The sequence below is a fragment of the Polyergus mexicanus genome, unplaced genomic scaffold, assembly GCF_030449975.1.
Source record: "Polyergus mexicanus isolate NDT 795.1 unplaced genomic scaffold, iyPolMexi1.0 SCAF_18, whole genome shotgun sequence".
In the NCBI taxonomy this organism is placed as follows: Eukaryota; Metazoa; Arthropoda; class Insecta; order Hymenoptera; family Formicidae; genus Polyergus; species Polyergus mexicanus.
Genome location: NW_027223338.1, coordinates 4,475,553 through 4,498,678, shown reverse-complemented (window position 1 = coordinate 4,498,678; position 23,126 = coordinate 4,475,553). Strand labels below are relative to the sequence as shown.

At 34.6% G+C, this 23,126-nt stretch overlaps 1 protein-coding gene across 7 annotated transcripts in view; it reads right to left on the bottom strand.

The window, feature by feature from the left end:
- The window catches only part of Ae2 (Anion exchanger 2), a 46,799-nt gene that overhangs the window by 5,946 nt on the left and 17,727 nt on the right, over window positions 1-23,126 (bottom strand). Inside the window, exons 1-7 of one of the 7 annotated variants that reach the window (XM_070310182.1) lie at window positions 19,422-19,441; window positions 17,253-17,442; window positions 5,094-5,277; window positions 4,916-4,997; window positions 3,327-3,704; window positions 1,833-2,517; window positions 1,229-1,291 (exon numbers count right to left, since the gene is read on the bottom strand). In XM_070310182.1, coding sequence (XP_070166283.1) covers window positions 1,229-1,291; window positions 1,833-2,517; window positions 3,327-3,704; window positions 4,916-4,997; window positions 5,094-5,277; window positions 17,253-17,309 — 1,449 coding nt within the window. In that variant the 5' untranslated portion in view covers window positions 17,310-17,442; window positions 19,422-19,441. Of the gene's footprint in view, window positions 1-1,228; window positions 1,292-1,832; window positions 2,518-3,326; window positions 3,705-4,915; window positions 4,998-5,093; window positions 5,278-8,010; window positions 8,199-11,657; window positions 11,799-17,252; window positions 17,446-19,421; window positions 19,442-23,126 lie in introns of those variants that run through there. The other 6 variants (XM_070310180.1, XM_070310181.1, XM_070310184.1 and 3 more) reach the window with 6 other exon arrangements.

The window sequence follows — 23,126 nt, the reverse complement described above, 5'->3', positions numbered from 1 at the left end:
AATGAAGAGAAGCGGGATATATGATTATAAGCATTTTAAGTTATCGTTATTGATCGACGAGACTGGCACTACACGAAAATTTCTAGAATCCAAGTTTTAGGATCGGTACTAAGTAAGCCATTAAGAAGATACCCGCGGACGCAACAATGGAAAAACTGCAAGCTTTAAGAATGAGCTGCGATCTGGCTTGTTTAAATGATAAAATAAAACTGTGATATTTATTTATCAAAATAATTAAAAAAGTTAAAAATTTGAATCAATATAAGTAAATTTTTTAATCCTTCAGTTTTCCATCGTACAAAAATTATTACGAAGATTAAGATTGTAACTGATTGTGAGATGGATTTTATATGTAGACCGTGTGTAGAAAAGAAACCGAACTGTTTGAATAAAAAAGAACTACTGTTTATTTTGTCAAAAATTACAATATCTTTATTCGAAATGTATTTCTTCTGCATCAATACAATGCTGGACGCGTTGAACTAACGTTACGGTGCGAAGACTTATGTGGCTTCTCAACGTCATTGATGTATACGTTCCTTGCATTGTCATTCTCATTCTTGGAAAATAGTTAAATGGTGACAAATCTGGCGAACGGATGCTAGATGATGCATCACTTGTCTAGTTTCGATCAAATTTTGAAAGACAGTCGAAAGGATATGTATGTTTAAATATAATTCTTTAGATATTACATGATGCTGTTAATTTTAGCGAAAGAATTTAAGTTCGGCTTCTTCTCCGACATATTGTGTACATTAATATAAATATTATAACACGTTACCCCAATGACTATCCTAATCAATGTTTTTTATATTGTTATATATCGATTTGTCTATTAAAGCTAATGACAAATTAATGATATATAAACTTGGTGTCATAACATTGTCGAAATAATTGACAGTATAAAATATACAGAAAACGTATTGAATCGAATTAAAATCGAAAGTATTAATAAAAAATATTGATCCAACAAATTGTTATTTTGTATTGTGTACACATACAATTATGCTTTTAGAAAAGAATTTTTTTAAATCATCTTTTTAAACATTTTTTTAAAAAGTGTACACACTCAATTTGTCCCGCAAACTCATGCCGGGTTTACTTTAACTTAACAAATAGGAAAATATTTGTATGAAGAGAGCGGGGGCGAATAGGATGAAGGATAGAGTAATAAGAAGAATAAAAAAAAGACTGCGTTTGCGTGATTCTCGGGAAACGAGAGATTTACATGTTGGGTTACATGGTTCTCAGCGGCTTCCCGCGCAGCATCTTCTTCCTCCAGCCAGATGGACTGTGGAAATAACATTAGCACACTATCAGTCAAGCCTATCTTTTGTCACCGCCCGCTGTGACTACTCACTACTGACCGCGCAACACATTGTCCTCGCAGGGGGGGGGGGGGGTCTTCGATATTTCCATAGACCGCGAAATAAACGTGCAAAATTCATTTTTGTTTCTAAATTTCAACGCGCAACTATGAGGCAAAATGCATTTCGGCATCCATTACAGTCGTCGCGATAATCTGTCGATTTTTCGATTACGGAATTAGAAACGTGTAAATCCAGGATTGCATCAGCCTGGAATAGCAAAAATTGAGCTGGAACTCTCGTCAAATCTAATTTATATTTGCAACCCTAAAGCCTGTAAATACGGTTATTACCTGATTGAGTAATTGATTATTACGATTCCCTTATTTTTTATATCGATATTTATTTACTTTCTAATACAAGCAATTACGAAGCGAGTCTTGCGATTAATCAAGATTAATCGGAATCGCTTTCGCACGCACGATAAACGTACACGGCGAGCATTGGCATTGAAGCCTGAATTACCTGAAGACTAGTGTAACTGGAGTAACTCCTCTTGCCACCGAATCGGAAACCACGTTCATGTTCATGCACGTGTCTATGCCTAAGCAATAGCGCTCTCATCACGACTGGTCTGTCCTCGGCCAGGATCAATTCCTCGACGACCATCTGCTCGACTACTCTGTAGGCCAGCCCGGGCAAGTCCTTTTCTTCCAAATCGAGAAGGACTACGCCGGTCTCTAGGCAACGGCGGAGATTCAGCAACGAGTGAAAACTGAGAGAGGCCACGTGAGGCCTGCCCCATCTGTCAGCACCCTCCTCGACGTCTTCCTCGTATTTGATCCACCTGGCAGTCTCTCGCCACTCACGTTCCTCGCCCAAGCCATGCAACTCGTCCAGTTGGACAAACACCTCGTGTGGCGAGTGATCGTACATCTTTTTAAAAGTATCGAGAGGGATACCGCCCTCCTTGCGTCGACCAATCTGCACCATATGGGCGGCTTTATGCCGACGCATACCGCGCGGATCATCGCTACGATGCGATTCCAAGTCATCGATGTCAAGCTCTTGCAAAGTGCTCGCCTCCTCCGGCTGGACGCTGACGCGTCGAGTCAGTAAACTCGATATGTCTAACAAACCGGCGCCTGACCGTTTCCGCCATTGCGGATCCTCCTGCAGGGAATACTTGCGAGACTTGTGGTGATGACGTCTGGAAGAAGTTAGTTGGTCAGTCTAGTATTTTCGTAGAAGAATGCACATGCACACACACATACATACATACACACTTGAATTTTTATGAAGAAAAGAAAGCTCATCTCTGATATTTTTGGTCACAACAGAAAGAAAAGAAAAACATCAAATATCGACAAAATTTACCAATCTTATTATGATGATAGTAGCGATAATGGCATGTATTTATACATATAAACACGGCTTTTGATTGGTTATTATCTTCTTGTAGTAATTATATTAACTTCAATTTATTTCACGCCACAGGTAAATTATAAAGTTCTCATTCGCGCGGAAAGATTTCTTATCTATGGAAACAATCAAAAAGAGTCCCTGGTCCTATCTAAATTAAACACCGATGTACATTTTTTCAGTAAATACTCTGTGAATCTTTAAGCAACTATCCGCTCGGTACCATTCCGTACCGAAATTGTTGCACCAGGAATCTAGCTCGTTGCTCGAGATGGCACGAAAAAAGATCGATCGTTTCGTGTTCATAATTGCGCGGTTTATACAGTGCAAATATATGAGTCCAATTGTGACTTGATATGCGACTGTCAGATATTAATTTTCAGTTAAATATCGAGGACGAACCGATTTCTTGCGCACGTAATGTCTGCAGACACGATATATTATATAAATTGGAGTTATATATTTTTTAAGATATTATTCTAGTATTATTAAATTGCTAAGAAACTATTATTTGGCGTTAACAAGTACGCTAATTCAAGGTTACGATTGTTTCTTCTTTTCTTTCTCTTCATAAATCACCATATCAAATCAACTTACTTATGTTCGTGTTTTTGATGGCGTCGGCACTTTCGATCTTCCTCGTGGATGCCGCTCGAAGCAGCATCCGTCGGTACTTCTGGCGTTTGTGCGCTTAGTCCATCTTCTTCTTTGATTTTCTCGAATTGTACTCTCGGGCTACCGATGGTCGGGCTGTCGCTGAAACCGGAAGCTGCCCTTTCTGAGATTGGTGCCTCGCTCTCGCTACTGTTTATGTTTTCAATTTCCTCCGCTGTTTCTTCATCAATCTCGACCTCGGCTTCGGATGCGACGGCTAATTGCAATCCGTTATGATTCGTCTCATCGATCTCCTGGACTTCATTATTGCTCTTCGCCTGGACATTGTTTTGATCCTTCTCGGATACTTCCGATCCTTCCCTAAGAACGATTGAGAAAACATAAAATCTACCTTCTTTGGTGTCAATATCCGATGAAAAAAATTCCCGTGTGCATTCAATCGAATTTTGGTCGCTACCCATACAGCACCGCAAGATTGCAACAACATTGCAGCAACATTTTTCTGCAAGATTGCAACATTGCAGAAACATTGCGAAATATTGCTGCAACGTTGTAATGATATTGCAGCAAAAGTAAAATGTCCGCCTACAGAAATATTGCAATATAATATTGCAATAACATAGCAATATAATATATATGCAATAATGCTTTATGTATATTTATCGACATAATATCCTTAACATATGAAAAAAATAATAAGAAATTAGGCCTATAAGAGTCAGGATCTAGTGTGTGTATAGATTTTCTGTATTATAATAATAACAAAATATTATAAAATGTAAATTTTTCAGTACACATTCGACTTTCTTCAGTGACAGAGAATATCTAGGAGAAATAAGAAAAAACTCAATTTGCAATTGTGTAAATTCACAATCTCTTTGTATCTGAAATATTCAGATATCCGGATGCAAAAAGATTGTGGTGAATTTACGCATACGAGTTTTTTCACATCTCTCTTGTCTTTATATCATCTCAAAATTTATTTATTAGATCTGAAGTATCTTTTGCATATTAGAAAATTATTATCAAATTTCTGATTTTATATAAGAATGGAAACTATTAAAAGAATTCTTAGTCCAATGTCTGAGCCCCTGTATTGGGGTCATATCATACGACTTAAATTAATAAAAATAGTGATTATATCTTTAATCTTATTTGCCGCTCTTTGTAAACTTTATATAATCATCGTGACTAAAAATTAAATGCGGAATAGATAGCGCACCATGCGCCGCATAGCGGTAAACAAATGAACTAGCGATTATCGAATACTTTTTTTGGAATATTTTCGGAATGTTGCTGTAACATTGCTAAAGTTATATTGTAAAATAATATCTTTGCAATATTTCTGCAACATTAAACTGCAATATTGCAATGTTGCAGCAATGTTGTTGCAAGCTTTAGTGCTATTTGGCTAAACTCGAGAAATGTAATAAAATCACATCTTAGAACTTAAAGAAGCATTATAAGAATTCCTATTATAATACGTCCTTTCCGACGTCAGAAGGTATTTTAGATAGTCTTGGGATAGATCTTGTCGAATGTCTGTTTTTACTTGGACATATGTAACTTACGGTGAAAAATGCCGTCGCATAGATCTGGAATGCAAGCTTTTCAGGGGCATGTGCGGATGAGGATAACTTCTTTTTCGGTGTTCTGTAAAAAAAGATTTTTTACTCCAATGAAAGGCGATTCCAGAGACAATGAAAAGTAAAAGGGAAATACAAAAAATGGAAAAGGGACACAACTTACGATTGAAATCGCGATCGCCATATCGCGGTGGTCCACGATCGCGATCTCGATCACGATCGGATCCAGTCGATTCCGAAGGCGAGCCGAGCCGGGCTACGTCGAATTTCTCTGCGGTATCCATCGCGAAGACCTTCTCCATCTCCTCGTCGAGCTCCGGTCCCATCTCCGCGCCATGCCCATCGATCTAGCGATGTCAAACACAGATATAAATTGACATTTCTCGCAACCATGTTCATCGTTTTAAATTGTTTTAATGATTACGCTGCAGAGGAACAATGCCCTCAATGTCGCGCGGATGTCTTTGACAAGATATTAATCAAACTTTTCGTAAAGAAAATCTTCAAAACTCGTAAATATATCGCTTTCTTATTCTTGTCGCACATTTTATTCTGCAATAAAATCGCGCTATCACGATTCTATAAAAAAGAACAAAATATTTATAGCATCTTCACTCACTGCACAAAAAGATCTCTGATGTTTCTTCGGGATTAATATTGTACGAGCAAAGAGAGAGAGAGCTTTATATTTTGTTCCATACATGACCTGTTGGCTATTACATGTTACATAAAGTCGTCTGATGTATGACGTCCCTTGACGTAATGAAATACTCGTTAAATACAATAGATCGTTTATCGAAAAAGCACTGTATATTCGTTACAAATTTATACATTTAAAAGAGATTGTTTTTACCAATCTCTTTCCTTTGCTAGATTTTGAAATGTTACTTCAAGAGGAGGGATTCTATTTGTGCGACGACCTACACGAGAGGCAACCAATCGCATTTAATAGCTATTTCACTTATGCAATGTAGGAAGAATTGATATAAGTATCTTTGAGAATAATCGCTATGTTATATTTTGGGCAGATGTAATCGACCTATTCTGGAAGAATTGTAGACAATGCCGTCGAATGATATAGCGATGGTAATGTTTTAAGTATCTACGTTATGCATTCTGACTCTTCACATCCCACATACATAGTTGCAGATGCAATTAACGATATACGCGAGAGATAAATATTTCACGAACGGGCATTTCAAGAGTTAGAATTGCAATTGGCTCATAATTTCGTTCGTCCCGCTTTGAAATCCGTATTTATAAATCATTTTTTCCACCTTTGGTGATCTAAAGATAGACTACGTCCACCTCGTGCGATTAATTTACTATACGCTAATCAAGTGCATATTTATTATCAAACTCGTTGCAAAACGAAAATTCATTTTTTTAAATTTATTCTGTCGTTCGGTATTTCAGTTTCTCATTCAGACTTTAAAAATACATCGCCGGCATATATTTGCCCGGGTCAAGCGAATAACGTTTGTTCACAATAGCCAAAGAGTTATTGTGAGAGAAATCGATCTTCGTTATACATATTATCAGGAAGCTGGCTTTGTTTCGTAGCTGATCTGCAATGTCGCATCCAGATATATATTTGCTCTTTCTCTCGACAAAACTCTATTTGTAGAATTGTTTTACCGTAAGAAATTAAGCTTGATGCTCAATACAAATTTCAGCTTTGAACGAAGAAACAACGTTTGAACCTTACGAGAAATGCGATATATTTTCTAGATTTTTTTTTGCAACGCAAAAATTTGATAACAACTTTTTAAAAATATTCCTATAATTCTGAAAAAAAAAAAAAAAAATTTCTTTTTAAATTGAAAATTTTTATTTAAGTTAATAATATTGTATTAATATCGCAAAAAAATTAAAAATTTATGTCAAGTGGTTGCGCTGTAAAAAAATCTGGAGAATGTATTCATCTTTTTTGAACGGGTATGCCATAATATTAAAAGAAAAATGAATAAAAAAAATATATATATATATATAACAATTCTCTCTGTGTTGCGCTAACAAATCTCGAAACAGCATCGAATTAATTTGGCACGTCATAAGGCACGACTATCAAAACGGACGACACGAGAGTTATTTGGCCAAGTTCTCTCTTGCGAATTGTCAGCGTCCAAGAACTTGGTAAAACTAAACTAAGAATATAGCCGCGTTTCATCACGCGGTTTCATCAACTAGTGCTTTATTTTTGCAACGAGATTACGTTGGAAATTTGAGAGCAGACTTTCTTTCAATATAATTTTCGCATTTCAGCGTGGATAAAGTAATAAAATAAGTTCACTTTTTTTTACAATGAAAAAGAAAAAATATAATATTAAAAAAGTATTGTATAATATAAAAAATATAATATTAAAAAAGTATTATATGTCAAATATCGTCAATAACAACCAAAAAAAAAAAAAAAAAAAAATGTATTCACGCAAGATTTAGTTTCGCAACGTTCTTGATAACAATTTTATTATAAAATTAAAAATAGAAGAGAAGTAAAATGATGTTGATGATTATATATCTCTTCTGCATTATTGTGCATTACATGACGGTATATTTTAGATGAAAGAATAATTTTCATTATATATCTCGCTTACAGAAATATATATATATTTTAACAATTTCTCTTTCTTTCTTCAAAGATAAAATGATCACATTCGAGAGAAATTTTGAAACCTGCGATTTTAGCGACCAGCTTCAAATATTTCTCTCTCTATTAATCCCTTTAATTTCTAAAGATCCGAGTTTCTAGCAAAGAGAGTTTGGATCTCATAGATTTCTAAACTCTAAATCCTGCAATCTACGCAAGATTGCAACAACTTGCACAGACCTTTTGCAGTTCGCGCGACATAGCACAGACATTTCTTATGCTTCATTAAGTAACCTGAATCATAAACAGATAGGTTCAAAAACAAGAGCTACCAAGAGGAGCACGGAGATCTTGCCCCCTCCTCCTTCCCGCCTCTCCCCCCTCCCACTCCCCCCCCCCCCCGGGAAAATTGTCGATCGCGCAAGCCGTGATTAGGACGACGGGACGATATCTCGTGAACGGGACGAGAAGGTCCTCGAAATTTGTTCACCTGGTGCGTTGTTCGTAGAGAGCGTCGTAGCCAGCGGAGGAGTTTGCTCCGCGCCCGCTCCAGAAACGATTTCCTGGAGGAACCGGCGGCGACCTCGGGCATGGCATCCCGGGCAGAGTGACAACCCGGCCGGTTGGCGCTCAGTACTCGAGGAACTCGAACTAAGGTCGGAGGGTGGTGCTACCGGGAATACCGGGATGAGAGAAAGAGAGGGGAAAAGGGCTGGTGGGGAAACGCATGAATCGAGGGAGGGATGGCGCGCGCGCACACCGATCGATATTAACCCCATACGCCGCTCGAGAAGTAACCCCTTCGTTCCTTTTTCTTTCTCCTTTTATTCTCCCCCCCCCTCCCGGGTCCCCCTTCCCCATCGGAAATCGGGCGATCTATCGGGATTTCCATTCGAGATTTTCAATTTCCTGGCCAACGATCGAGTGTACCTTAACCGTTCGTTTTTTTATTAAATATCGTGCAGGATTAGCGTATTTTTACCTGGAATGATGATGACTCTCTTTCGAAGACACTGTATATTATTATATTAGACAAAAGGAATGAATAGATTATCATAGTATAAAGTTATAAAATCTAAAGATAAAGGATAATAATTATATTATAATTATATTATTTTATAATAATTATATAAAATTGAGTAAATAAATATTCATAATCGGAATATGTCAGTTATATTTAATTATATATGTTATATTTAGAAATATATGTTTCTAATAATATATTTATATATGGAACTACAATATTAACGATTAATTTTTTTTCCATTGAAATGAAAAAAATTATGAACGTTAAATATCAATTTTTCACAAACGGCCACTCAAACTTTCAAAATTCGCATGACAGTTCGACAATCGCAAAACATACGAGCATCACTGCGCTTGCGCAATATAATAGCCAATAAAATTTAGGCACAATTTATCTCGTCGCACCGTCTTGCAATGGCTCCACTCCTCTCGCCTAAACCACAAGTTTATGCTCGGTCTCTATATTTTCTATGTTTATGCATACAACTCAATTATAATGCACTGAAATCAATTAGAAAGTATGCCTGTGAAGTTGGCACGACGTTTTATGAATTTCAAAAAAAAAAAAAAAAAAAAAAAAAGGAACTAAGCATTCTAATAGCACTTTTCACATAGTTCTATGGTTCCTAATAATCCATAAAAATTAAAAAGAGTTCCGCATTCCTTATATTAAAAAATCGATATTGAAAAAATGTCGTGCAAACTTCGCGAATCTCGACACCGTCCCTTCTAAAGTACTAAAACGCGTTGAATATTATCATTTTTGGCAAGAGTTCCGGATAGTTCTGTTCAAGTTCAGCACATATATGCAATTTCAGATCGATATTCCATCAATTAACAATTTTTAATCAATTTTTAATATTCACGCCCAGGATGACATTTAGTGAAAATACTAAGTTCGATTAAAGGTCACTAAGTGTCGTATTAGACGTAATTGTAACAAATTGTTCAAAAAGTAATAAACAGTCGGAACTTTCTGTAAAAGTGTCTCTGAAGCATAGAACTCTTATAGAACTGTCAAGAACTACCATTAGAACTGCAGAAAATTATCAGCACGACACATTTTCAAATGTGCTGAGCGTGGATATTAAAAATTGTTAATTGATGGAATATCAATCTGAAGTTGCATATATGTGCTGAACTTGAACAGAACTATCCGGAACTCTTGCCAAAAATGATAATATTCAACGTGTTTTAGTACTTTAAAGGGGAGGGTGTCGTGCTAGATTCGAAGTTAGCATAATATTTTTTCAATTTTGATTTTTTAATATAAGGAATGCGGAATTCTTTTTAATTTTTATCAAAAACTGTAGAACTATGAAAAGTGCTATTAGAACTCTTAGTATTTTTTTGAAATTCGTAAAATGTTGTGCCAACTTCACAGACACTTAGAAAGTTGCAACTGATGAATGATCTATACATTTTCGTATATACATAGCAAAGAACTGTGATGATCTGTGATCTTCCTTAAAGAAGGAAGGTACAACTGCCAGTCCTTTGCCACATTTGGAATAATATGCCATCGGAGAGCTATGCCCAGGCAAATGATTGACGGAGATTGGGAGATGCAACAAGTGTCAATCGGCCGTGAAATCCGGAATAAAAAGACTCGAATAAAACAGTTCAAAGGGGGAGAAAGCTTACGATGGGGGAAGGGGGATCTCCACAACCGCAGGTGGGAAAGCTCAGCTGACAGTGCTGAATAGTAAGCGGTATAGGTGGTAGGGAGCGATGAGGGGACAGGAATTGCATTGACCGGGTCAACCCCGTCCTAGGTCATAGAGATGTTATCGATCATTGAAGATGAAAAAAAGCGCGCACGAGGAAGAAAAGAAATAGCATATAAGAAATAATTTTCCATCCTAAATATATATCTTATACTTCCATCTAAATAACAAAAAAGAGCCAATCTAGAAAATTTAAAAAAACGAATCTTTGAATAAAAAAAGAAAAACCGTCAATTTTTCCATTTCTATTAGCATCAACATTATTATACTTATGATGCGGCTGTGATCGCGCGAGAGGAAAAGAATGACAACGACTTGGTCCATCGACCAAATTTTCCCGCTCGACGTGTGCTTCTCGCTATTTGCACCGATCGACCTTGAATCGCTCCCCGATTTATCCCCCAATACGCCCGCGGTGACCTTTTTCTTCTGACAGAAGAATTGATGAAGCGTTTAGTACTTTGTCGGTCAATGACAAAGGATAAGATTCGTTTTCTATCGAACAACAGTTTCTCGCGAATTATTTCCGCAATTAGCGAGATAGTCAATGTATACGCGATTAAGTTTCCTGGGAAGCCTGCAATTAAATCTCAATGCAAAAAAGAATAATTGAGATAGCAATCGATGTTTTCGCACTAATATTTTTAACAATGTTTTTACTAAATATTTTCAAAAAATAAAAAAAAATATAGAAGATATACATGAAGAAGTCGTGTTTAGATTCCGCGAAAGATATTCGAACTCGTATTTTAAATGTTCAATTTCTTTTAATCTCATAGCGCGATTTCGCTTAACGACGAGTTACATGAACATTCGACCTTAAACCTGGTTAGAAGACGAACATGGGAAGAAAGGAGAGAAAGAGACAGAGGAAGAGAAGGAGAGGAAGAAATGATGAAACGTAAATAAAAAAAAACGAATGAAGAAAAGCATAGACTTTTAAATTGTTCGATATGAGTTTTTTTTTCCCTGAAAAATTCGTCATCTGTCATTATTCTTTTTCCATTGTTAGACCAGCATTCTATAAAAGCAGCAGAGCAGCAACTGTGCGGTCTGCATTCATATTTGCAACTGAATGATTTTTTTTCATATTCAAAATGTAGTAAATGATAACAAGGTCTAAAAAAAAAAAGTTGGTCGAAAGAATTGTGCAATCTGCAAAAAACATATTCCAACTAATTGTACTTGAACAGTTTAAAGAGTCTCGAGAATATATCCAGCTCTTAAAGTGAATCGATAAGTAAATATATCTTGTCCAATCATTGTCTAAGAATGTAATAGAACGGATCTAATCTTTCTCGTTGCGTTAAAACGGCAAAGAAATGAACAGGAGCGCATCTTACGATGACGAATCTAACATCATTACGGAATAGATATATCCTACCTTTGTCGTAAACATAGAAGTGGTTTTTCTCGCGCGGATCAACCGCGCAACATGTCCGACATAAACGGCCCACCTGTACACTGACAATGCCGGCGACAATCAACTGTACACGATAGCACGGATACGATTGACGCCATTCTTGATAATCGAATTTGCGGCTTCCGACCTTGCATAAGCGCTACCCTGAACGGGACGTCGGCAAACTTGTTAATACCTTAAACTCATGAAATGCACGATGAGAATACAACAGAAGAGTATTAGCCGATCTATTCCAGAAATTCGTCCCAGGAATTTGGCTTGCTCTCGGACTATGGTGCGTGAGAAAGGAAGAAGAAGAAAGAGAATGATGAAATAAATATGATAGAGGACAATTTTCAATCGATAGAATAATTTTCCGGTAAATTTGCATATTAGGTTATACCTCACCGATGACTTTGACCTTGACATATGTTGTCAAGGACATGATCCAGAGTAACTTTTCCTTATAATTTAACCGGCGGTCTCTTATAGTTTCTGAGATATTTAAAGTTATAATTTCACAATTTTAATGATTTTTCTATTATAAAATAAAGAAAAATAAAGGTTGTTTACATTGTATTTACGTAGATCAGATATGAAAAAGGTGTTTTTTTACATTTCCAGAGACGAAGCTCTTTGGGTTCTTTTACTTTCTACGCAAAGCGAGGTTCAACGCAAATCTATATGTCTAGTTTTTTTATAATAGAGCCCGCTGCGTCCACGCATATATTTTCCCATCCACACAACAATTGTGGAGTGGACTTTGCTTTGTAAAGTATATGCACACAGTGGGTTCCACCCCCCCCTCCCCTTACGGGGTGGGCTTCACTTCCGGAAGATATAACCTAACCCAAACCAAATTTTAGTTTTAAATCAGAAATAGGTTTGAGTTAGGTTATATCTTCCGGAAGTGGAGAAGATATAACCTAACTCAAACCTATTTCTGATTTAAAACTAAAATTTGGTTTGGGTTAGGTTATATCTTCCGGAAGTGGAGTCCTCCGTAGGGGGGTCGGAACCCACTGCGTCCATGCATACACTTTCCCATCCACACAACAATTATAGGCTGGATCTCGCTTCGCGTAAAGTATATGCACGGACGCAGTGGGTTCCGCCCCCCCCCCCCGCCTTTCGGGGAGACTCCACTTCCGGAAGAGATAACCTAACCCAAACCTATTTCTTTGGTTTGGGTTACGTTGTATAATTCAAACCAAATTTTCAGAAATAAATTTGGATTAGATTATATCTTCTGGAAGCAGAGCCCCCCCCCGTAAGGGGGTGCGGAACCCACTGCGTCCACGCATATACTTTCTCACCCATTCAACAATTGTGGGGCGAACTTTACCTATCCTATTCTGCACAATTACCAAAAAGGGTTAGGTTATATCTTCTATCTCTATATCATTACCCAAATGTTAACTTTAGATATCTCAGAAACTATAAGATACCGCCGATTAAATTATAAGGCAAAGTTACTCATGGATCATGTCCTTGACAACATATGTCAAGGTCAACGTCATCGGTGAAGTATAACCTAATATGCATATTTACCAATTTTCCTAAAAAGCTTTGAAAAATACATCTTTCTCAAAATTATTACACGTTCTTCATAATTTGTTGTATAATGTTATCTTCCAAATTGGTACCGTGATGCGATGCAATATATCGTCTCAAATCTTTAAATAATTTGAAGATTATTGCCCAATTATTATCCCCAACCTTTTGTGATCTTTAATAATTTTCAATATCAATATATTTTCTTCGAATTTCAAAAGTTTTTTATTTCTGTTGTAAAAAAATCACTCTTTTTTACCATTGTACTGCAAATGTTTAGCTCACATTTCCATTAGGCAACTTTCAAATCCATATAAGAACCAAGGAGCGACGATACTGCGTTGTTTGAACCAATGTAAGTATTTCAATGGAATGAAATTAATCGAAAAATTATATCGTGTTAAACATTGTGAATCTTACTGAAAAAAATAGCGATATTTGCAAGTAATATTGCAAGAATGAACATCCGTGATCGATCAAATCGGGATTTCGTAATCAATTTAATATTAATGTATTCAATAATTCGCTTATAAGGATAAGCGCATCTGGATTCGATTCTTCGTGCTTACGCAACAGTTATTACGATCCTATGTTGACGATATTCGATTACTCGATGCGCCTGGATTGTGCTCCAAAATTAATTTCTTGGAGTAGAGTAGCATTTGATTGATTGAACAAGACAAAGAAACTTTTGCTTCTTTCAATCCGATTATTCAACGGAACGCTACTCTATTCCAAGGAGTAAATTTTGGAACACAAAATCTACAAAGAGAATTATGTTTCTTGTATTCTGATTGATCAATGGAATGTCACTTTACTCTGAAAATTCATGCTCTAGACATTGTAAGCAACTATAGCATAGCAAATATATAGCGTGAGCAATGTGGAAGTGTACGATTGTGGCAAGTTCCTGGCAACTTTTCTCCCGATCGAAATCACGTGCCGGCCGCGCGAGTCTCGCGTCTTTGCCTGTATCGCGCGCATATATGATATGAAATGGTTATTGACCTGCGACCGTCAACAATCAGGCTAATCAGTCCCGCTCGAGGTTGTCCCGCTTTTACGAATCTATGTCAGAGTTAGGAGACAATCGCGATGAGAAGTGATAATCCACACGCCATTTCCTAACACGGATCTCCCTTCCCTCGTATATACAACTCGTTCTACACGCAAGAACGTATTTGACATGAAGATCTCATTATGATTCACATTTACGGAACCTCATTACTTCATATGGTTACGTTCGATTAGAACGATAGCACGTGTGAAAGGTAGTATGTGTGCGACTAAATTTGTTTATTTAATCGACAAGAATGAATGAAGACTATATTTATTGCATATCTTTCCTCGGTATTTTCTTCTCTTCTTTTTATAGATGAAACAATAGCACACTAGAAGAAAACTAATGCCACCTTCTTAACGAGAACTGACAGAAAGTATCGGGCCTGTATGATCAGATAAAATCTTCTACTATCGTCTGATGATTTTGTAATCATCGATTTTTAATGTTATTAAAATGAAACTCATTGAGAGACTAGAAGTTAATTAGAAGAGCGAGAAGACACAGCGAAATCTCTTTTCTAATAAAATATATCGTACATTTTTATAAAAAAATATTTTATTTGCGCCGACTGTACGACATATGCCAAAATGCTAAATTTTACTGACCAATGTCAATGATACGAAAAGATTAATAGTTATGTATACTATAATATATTTATATTTAATAAAACTTTACTAACAGAACGATTCGTACCTATTGTATAATTTCTTTCCTTCCCGTAGAAATATTTATATATTCCTTGGAACAGATCATGGAAGAGAGATTTATTATGTTTCACGATCTATCATGATCGCGATAAAACTCACAATGATTGCGTCGGAAGTGTAAAAGTCAATGACTCACTTTCAGACGTTGGATAAACCATCGTTTTGAAGTTTCGCATTAAAGCGATATTTTTAATCCTTCTCTCGCCAGATCAATTGAGACAATAAAAGTTATAAAGCCCAAAAGCAAGTCGCTTTCTTATTCACGATCATTGTAAAAAAAGATGATCTCCAATATACACCGTGTAACGGAACGTACGTATCAGCAGTTTTTTGAAGAAAAAAATTGTTTAAAAAGATACATGGTAAATAATTTTCTTAAAAACAATTATTTTTTTATACTAACTGATTTGTCTCATTATTCTGTACATAAAAGTATTACGGTAAGATTATCGAAAACTAAATATTTTACGAGATATTTAATTTTTTATATCAAAATATGTCAGATTAAAATATAAAATAATTCGAAAAGTACTTAATGGAAAAATACTTTATTATAGTTTTTTAGAAAGCCCTCGAGATAAGCTACAAGAATATGTAATGAAAAATAGGGGGTTCCATTTAAAAAATTCAAAAGTGATTTTTATATGACCTTGACGATGCTATTCAAGGTCATACTAATATTATTATATAATGTACCACTTAGAACTCTACAACTTGATTTGTCTCATTATTGTACATAAAAGTATTACGGTAGGATTATCGAAAACTAAATATTTTACGAGATATTTAATTTTTTATATCAAAATATGTCAGATTAAAATATAAAATAATTCAAAAAGTACTTAATGGAAAAATACTTTATTATAGTGTTTTAGAAAGCTCTCGAGATAAGCTACAAGAATATGTAATGAAAAATAGGGGGTTCCATTTAAAAAATTCAAAAGTGATTTTTATATGACCTTGACGATACTATTCAAGGTCATACTAATATTATTATCTAATGCACCACTTAGAACTCTACAACTTTTGTATGAAACATTTTTCACGAAAATGCGTTGTTCCCTCAAAAAACTGATGAAACGAGCGCTCTGTTACACCCTGTATAATAGCGATATAATATAACGATTATAATAAATATTCGCATAAATGCTTAGAAAAATATAGTACGTATTTAAGCGAATACTCTTGATGAGAAAAACCTATAGTGTGTTAATTGATATGAAGAATTCTTATACAAGAGAACATATGGAAGATTCTTTTTTTATGCTAATAAGCTTTGAATACATTGTATATATGTATAAAGAGTAGTTCAAAATTAAAATTATGTATTTTTATTATAAATGCATTCAAGGTGCAAACGAAACTCTTAATAAACTTAATAAAATTCCGGTTTTTAAATATGAGATGTTAACTTCACACCGATTATATATATATATATTTTTTTTTTCTCAAATAATATCGTCAAAAGGTATAAAATTATCCTCTTATATTTGAATTATTCATGCGTAATTTAATATATACTGTATATTATGCACACATGCAACTGCATGAATGTGAAATAAAATAAGTTGTTATCAAATACTACGTGTGATAAAAGCGCGATATAGACGTGACACACATTACGCTACGCGTAAGGTTTACAAATTTAAGGTAAAATTACTAATGTAAGATAGAGTTATTTTAAAAAAATATCTCATTTTCAAAAAATCCAAATCCACTGTTATAAAAAGTATATCAAAGTATAGCTTCGATTATATTTGCTCAAAATTATTTATATGAATTATCTTCGAAAGAATTTTCAATCTTTAAACATATGTGTGTGTGAAGGCGATCTTATAAAAAACATGTACCTTTTATTTTATTTTAAGCTATTCTCTCTACAATATATCCAAACCAAATATTAAAAAAAAAAAAATAAATAAATAAAGACATTTCTGTAGATTTTTTTTCCCTGTATGTATTGTTAGAAGCAAAAAGAACGCAAAGATAGCTGCGATATTTGTACATAGGAGATATTATGTCATTGCCAGTCGAGTAATGTGATATTACATTTATTACAGTATGCATTCAAATGCATACCGATCCCGGTATGGAATATCATTTATCGATATATCGCTCTCTATTAGATCATCCGACACCAGTCGATGATATTCTTAAACGTAATTAACGTATAAGCATGAACGTATTCGACTTATCTTTAAAATATTAATTATATTAATATTAATTATTGTTATCACGTTAAATCACTAATACCCGTTTGCCGAAGCCGAGGAAAGAGAGCTTCCTCCTAGATCCATCATTGTTCTCCATCCTTCAACGGCCACAGCAGCTGATGGCGCAGCTTAAGGCTGTGTCTTTTTCCTGGGTGCCCGGCCGATCCTAAGTCGGGATGGCGATGTCCACATGTGGAGCAGTCGCTGTGATGACAGCTCCGTTCTGCTGGCTGCTGAAATGACCACAATTGCGATTAATACAGTACAATAGAATGGCTCTGACAAGTTATATTTATTTAGAAGATTAACATATAGGATATACACATCCTAAGATTTAATCACGCGAGATATCTGTATACGAGTTCGTTTAGCAAAACAAAACTATTTATAAAAACTATTAATTATTAATTTATCGCGATGCGGTGACAATCGCGAACAGAGTCAAGCAGTTAGTCTTCTCTTACTTGTCTTCGGTTACGCGTTGTAACGAGATGAAATGTAACGACACGCACACTTTTCTTTCTTGAGACATGTGTGTTCGTGTGATTGGCAATCAACATAATTTAGTCTGTCGCGTGGCTTGACACGTAATTTTTCATTTTTGTTCTACTGTACAATTACATAACGACGGTTACATCAACGTTCGACAATATTTGTCTCTTTTGTGCATTACAATACACATATATTGTATCTACAATTCATTATATGTATATATACAGGGTGTCCTAGACCACCCGTATACCCCTTTTCTTTCAAAAACTAAGCATTTTAGAGAAAAATGTTTTCAACAAAAATTGTATAGTTTTGAGGGGAACATAAGATGGTGTCATTGGTTTGACCTTGGATGGCATCGTTGAGGTCAAGTCAAGGACACCTTTAATTTCTTAAGTAGAACCCCCTATTTTTTATTGCATATTCTTATAGCCTATGTCGAGAACTTTCCAAAACACTATAATAAAGTATTTTTTCATCAAGTACTTTTTGAGATATTTTGTATTTTAGTCTGACATATTTTGACATATCTTAGTCTGATGTAAAAAAATTAAATATTTTGTAAAATACTCAGTTTTCGATAATCTTACCGTAATACTTTTATGTACAGAATAATGAGACAAATCAATTAGTATAAAAAATAATTGTTTTTAAGAAAATTATTTACAATGTATGTTTTTAAACAATTATTTGTTTTTTTTGCACTAATTGATTTGTCTCATTATTCTGTACATAAAAGTATTACGGTAAGATTATCGAAAACTAAATATTTTACGAGATATTTAATTTTTTATATCAAAATATGTCAGATTAAAATACAAAATAACTCAAAAAGTATCTAATGAAAAAATACTTTATTATAGTGTTTTGGAAAGCTCTCGACATAAGCTATAAGAATATGCAATAAAAAATAGGGGATTCCATTTAAGAAATTAAAGGTGTCCTTGACTTGACCTTAACAATGCTATCCAAGGTCAAACCAATAACACCATCTTATATTTCCCTCAAAAGCATACAATTTTTGTCCAAAACGTTTTTCTCTAAAATGCTTAGTTTTTGAAAGAAAAGGGGTATACGGGTGGTTTAGGACACCCTGTATACTTATATTGTTTAGCACTTCGACACTTTTTTACTCTGTCATGTCTTGAGACAATTTTTGTAAATACACTAGTAATGTACCGTTTACTTCGGGATATCTACGTTCCCAAGAATATCATAATGATCCTAAAAACTCTCGACGATCTGTTTCATTTATACAACAGACTGCATAAATATGAAATACGAGAATATATAGATACATGGATCTAAAGACGTTTTCACAACAATGCAATATTACATTCGTCATTTCTTATCAATATAAAAATAATTACACGTTATATATATGTATGAAACTAGATTTCATAATTATTATTTACTCGATCTTACACACATATGCACATATCTTCCTTTAAAGCTATTGAAGCTTTTATATTTCTATGTTAAAGAAACGGTAGTTACATTCAGATACACGCGATTTTCCGTACAATTTGGTGTGAAAGCACCTTAAACCTGTATTGCAACGTTATAATAATAAGGAGATCTGGTAACCGGCCGATACTCCATTTGTCGTCGTTTTTGTTTGTTCGACGAAAAGATGGTTTGATCCTTTGTAGACGCAACATCTGCTATGACGTTACGTCAAGCTCTCTTATTTTAAGGCGTCTGTTTTCGCACATACTCGCGCTCTTATCCCGTTAGATTTTATCCACCATTCATAGAAGGGCACAATACAAGCAGCGAATCGTGCGAGCGAAATCGTTCATACTCGATGAGATGTTAATACATAACTAACATATATTTGAAATATATATATACAAAATCGGTCAGAATGATTTTCTTACATTGCACATGTCCGTGTGACGTAAGCTTGCCGGATATTATATGAACCCGCAAACATGCAAAATATAAATACGCGACATTCTTGGCAGACATGCTTCATCAAATTTTCAGCGACGTTGACATAAAATTATTGGAGTTATCGAGCGAATGCAAGAATAATATTTCCGGAGGTCGTTTAACGATCGATCGAATTTTTTATTGAACAAATCGAATGCAAAATAATAGAGCAGTAAATTTCATTACGAGCCCATTGAATTAATTTTTATTATCCGACAAGTGGAAATGTATATTATTTTTATTGTAGCCTACTTGTGCGTTAGGCTTAAAATTAATAATGCAGGAAAGAATCCTTATATATACAGGGTGTCCCACAAGTAAGTGACCAAATGAAAGGTGGAGGTAGATTGGGTCAAACTGAGTCGAAAAGCCTACCTCCATCTTTCGTTTGGTCACTTACTTATCGGACACCCTGTATACACGCTTTCGTGTGCAAATATATCAAAAGACAAAATAAACATCGATTTTCCGTCGTGCATTCTTTAAAGAATGTATTACGCGTTTCTTCCACTTCAATATTCGAGGAATATCTCCGATGATTGAGGCCGGTAAGCGACGTGACGGATGTCGGCAGGATTTTTCGAGATCCTGCACGTGCGAATGAACGAGACGACTTCTTGTGAGAGAAAGGAGTGCTTACGTTTCCCTCGATTTGGCGTAGCCTTTGTGGGACAAGGTTATATAAAAGACGAGAAGGACCATCGCGAAGGTTTTCGACCTGATTTTACATAGAATCCTGATATACAGGGTGTCCCCGATTTAAATGGCAAAACTTCAGGTGCGTGTAGGGGATCGAAAGGCTAAGACAGAAAGTCCTTTAAAGGTTTGCTCGTTTTTACTCCATTTTGGAGAAAATCAGAAGCAAAACAAGTTTTCGTCTTTTTACTTATTTATTTACATTTTATTTTTTGTTATCATCTATTTAATGCAGATATTGTTCAAAATGTTGCCCTCTTGTAGCAATATAAGCATTACATCTAGCACTGACGTCATTAATTGCAGCTATAGACATTGTTCTAGTGATATTTGATGCATTGCATCTATGATTCGGTCTCTTAATTGCTCTTTTGAATTGATTGGCACCGTAAAAGATAACATCAAGTGTTTACATATGTAACGAACCTTGAAGCAGAAAGTTTATTCGGTGCCAATCAACTCAAGAGAGCAACTGACAAATGAGAGACTGAATTTTTGCGTTTTTCTCTAAAATAGAACAAAAAGGAGCAAACCTTTAAAGGACTTCTTGTCTTAGTTTTTCGGTCCCCTACACGCTCTTGAAGTTTTGCCATTTAAATTGGGGACACCCTGTATATCTCACTTCATAGGCACATACACGAATGCGTACGATGGAACCCATTACCCATACAGCACAGAACATTGCAATTACATTGCAGCAATGTTACAATCTTGCAAGTTGCAATGAAATATTGTTGAGACATTATTGGAATATGGAATTGTAATATTTTATGAGAATGTTACAGCAACATTTCAAAAACATTACAAAAGACAGTTTTTGATAATCGCTACTTCGTTCGTTTACCACTATGCGGCGCGCGTTGCGTTATCTATCCCGTATTTAAGTTTTAATCACGATGGTTATATAAAGCTTGCAAAAAGCGGTTAGTAATATTAAAGGTATAACTATTTTTATCAGATTAATTTGTCTGATACAATCCCAACACAGGAAATTCAGATATTGAATTGAGTGTTTAGAAATCGGACAAATAATTATCCAAAAAAAGTTAAAATTATCCGTTTATTGTCTACTTAAGATATGGAGTTTAATATTTATATAAATAAAATTTTAATTTTTATGAATTAAATTATTTAATCATTATCAATTTCTTAAACTTGTAAATAATTTATAAAATAACGATGTTAATTAGATAACAGAAAATTGTTTAATAGTTCCCATTTTTATATAAAAGCAAAAATTTGATAATAATGTTTTAATATGCAAATCGCTTTAAATTTAATAGATAAACTTGGAGAATATATAAAGACATCCAAGAGAGACGAGAAAAAACTCATTGTAATTGCGTAAATTCACAATCTTTTTTCTTATCTCTCTTGGATGTTTTTATATGTTCTCAAAGTTTATGTATTAAATTTGAAGCGTTTTGCATATTTGTAGCAATGTATTTAAATATTACAAATACATTGCACCGTAACATTACTGTAGTCTTACATTGAAATATTTCTGAGGGCGGACATTTCAATGTTGCCGCAGGCTTGCAGTAACATTGCAGAAACATTTCGCAACTTCTATGCAATATTACAATGTTTCAATGTAAGATCTATGCAACGTTTTTGCAATCTTTCGGTGCTGTATGGGTAATGGTAGCGCTCATACAGAAATGCGTTATTTAACTACAATATATCTATTTAAAATCTAAGGAAATAAAATAAATAAATATATATATATATATATATATATATATATATATATATAAAAGAAAAGATAGAGCGAGCTTTTCAATTGTCTAAAAATTGCATTGTTACTATTAACCTATATAACATAAAATTATTTAAAGTTATTTAAAATAAAGAAATAAAAAATCAGGTTTTTAGGATCAAGATTTTATGATCCGTCAAGTGATTCGTTTTACACGACTTAGTCTACGAAAGATAATATTTGTAAATTGCTACTCTTTTATTTCCCTTCATATCTGAAGGTAATATTTTATAATAAATTGTATTCAGATAAGAATACTTGTTATATGTAAATTAAAGTGTAAAATGGCCTTAAAGATGTTATGTAGGGTAAGATGGACGAGTAAAAGAAATGGACGCCGCATTCCTTTTATAACCGTCAACAGACCTCGTAAAACCTCCTTCCGTGGAAAATTCCATACTGGGAGCAGATGAGAAGCGCAAGAAGAAAGAGAAAGAACCTCTCGGCCTGATCTCTTTTGTAATTTCTATAACCGCTCGATATTTTTCATTGAGAGAAATCGATTCTGGAGTCTGATTCTACTATATATTAATAGAAACCTTCAGTTTTTTAATAGACTATTATTTTTTAGTTATATCATCATTTATATTATATCACATCGTTAATTTATATTTACAATAAATCGTGAGAAATTATTTTCGAAAGATTAAATAAAAATATTACTATCCCTGCAGAATGTTATGACAACTTGCAAACTTTATAATAATACCACCCGCTACGCGATGACACTTGGTGCAATTAACATGCTGTTAATATTATTACGTCGCGTCGTCCCGTGTTTGTTTTCTTTCAACCATCCATGTCTCAATTTTTCTTAATTGTCTTTGTATAGTGACTAAAGATAACACACAAACTACAATTTAAAGGCATTTCTCTGGTGTTAGATATATATACAAGTATACATTAAGTGTTCTTAAAGTGTTTATTGTGTGACTCAATGTGGACATTTCATACAGAATGTTTCGATAAAATTGCATAAATAGTAACACATCTCCGATTTAATCATCGTTTAAATATGTTATAGGGGAGATT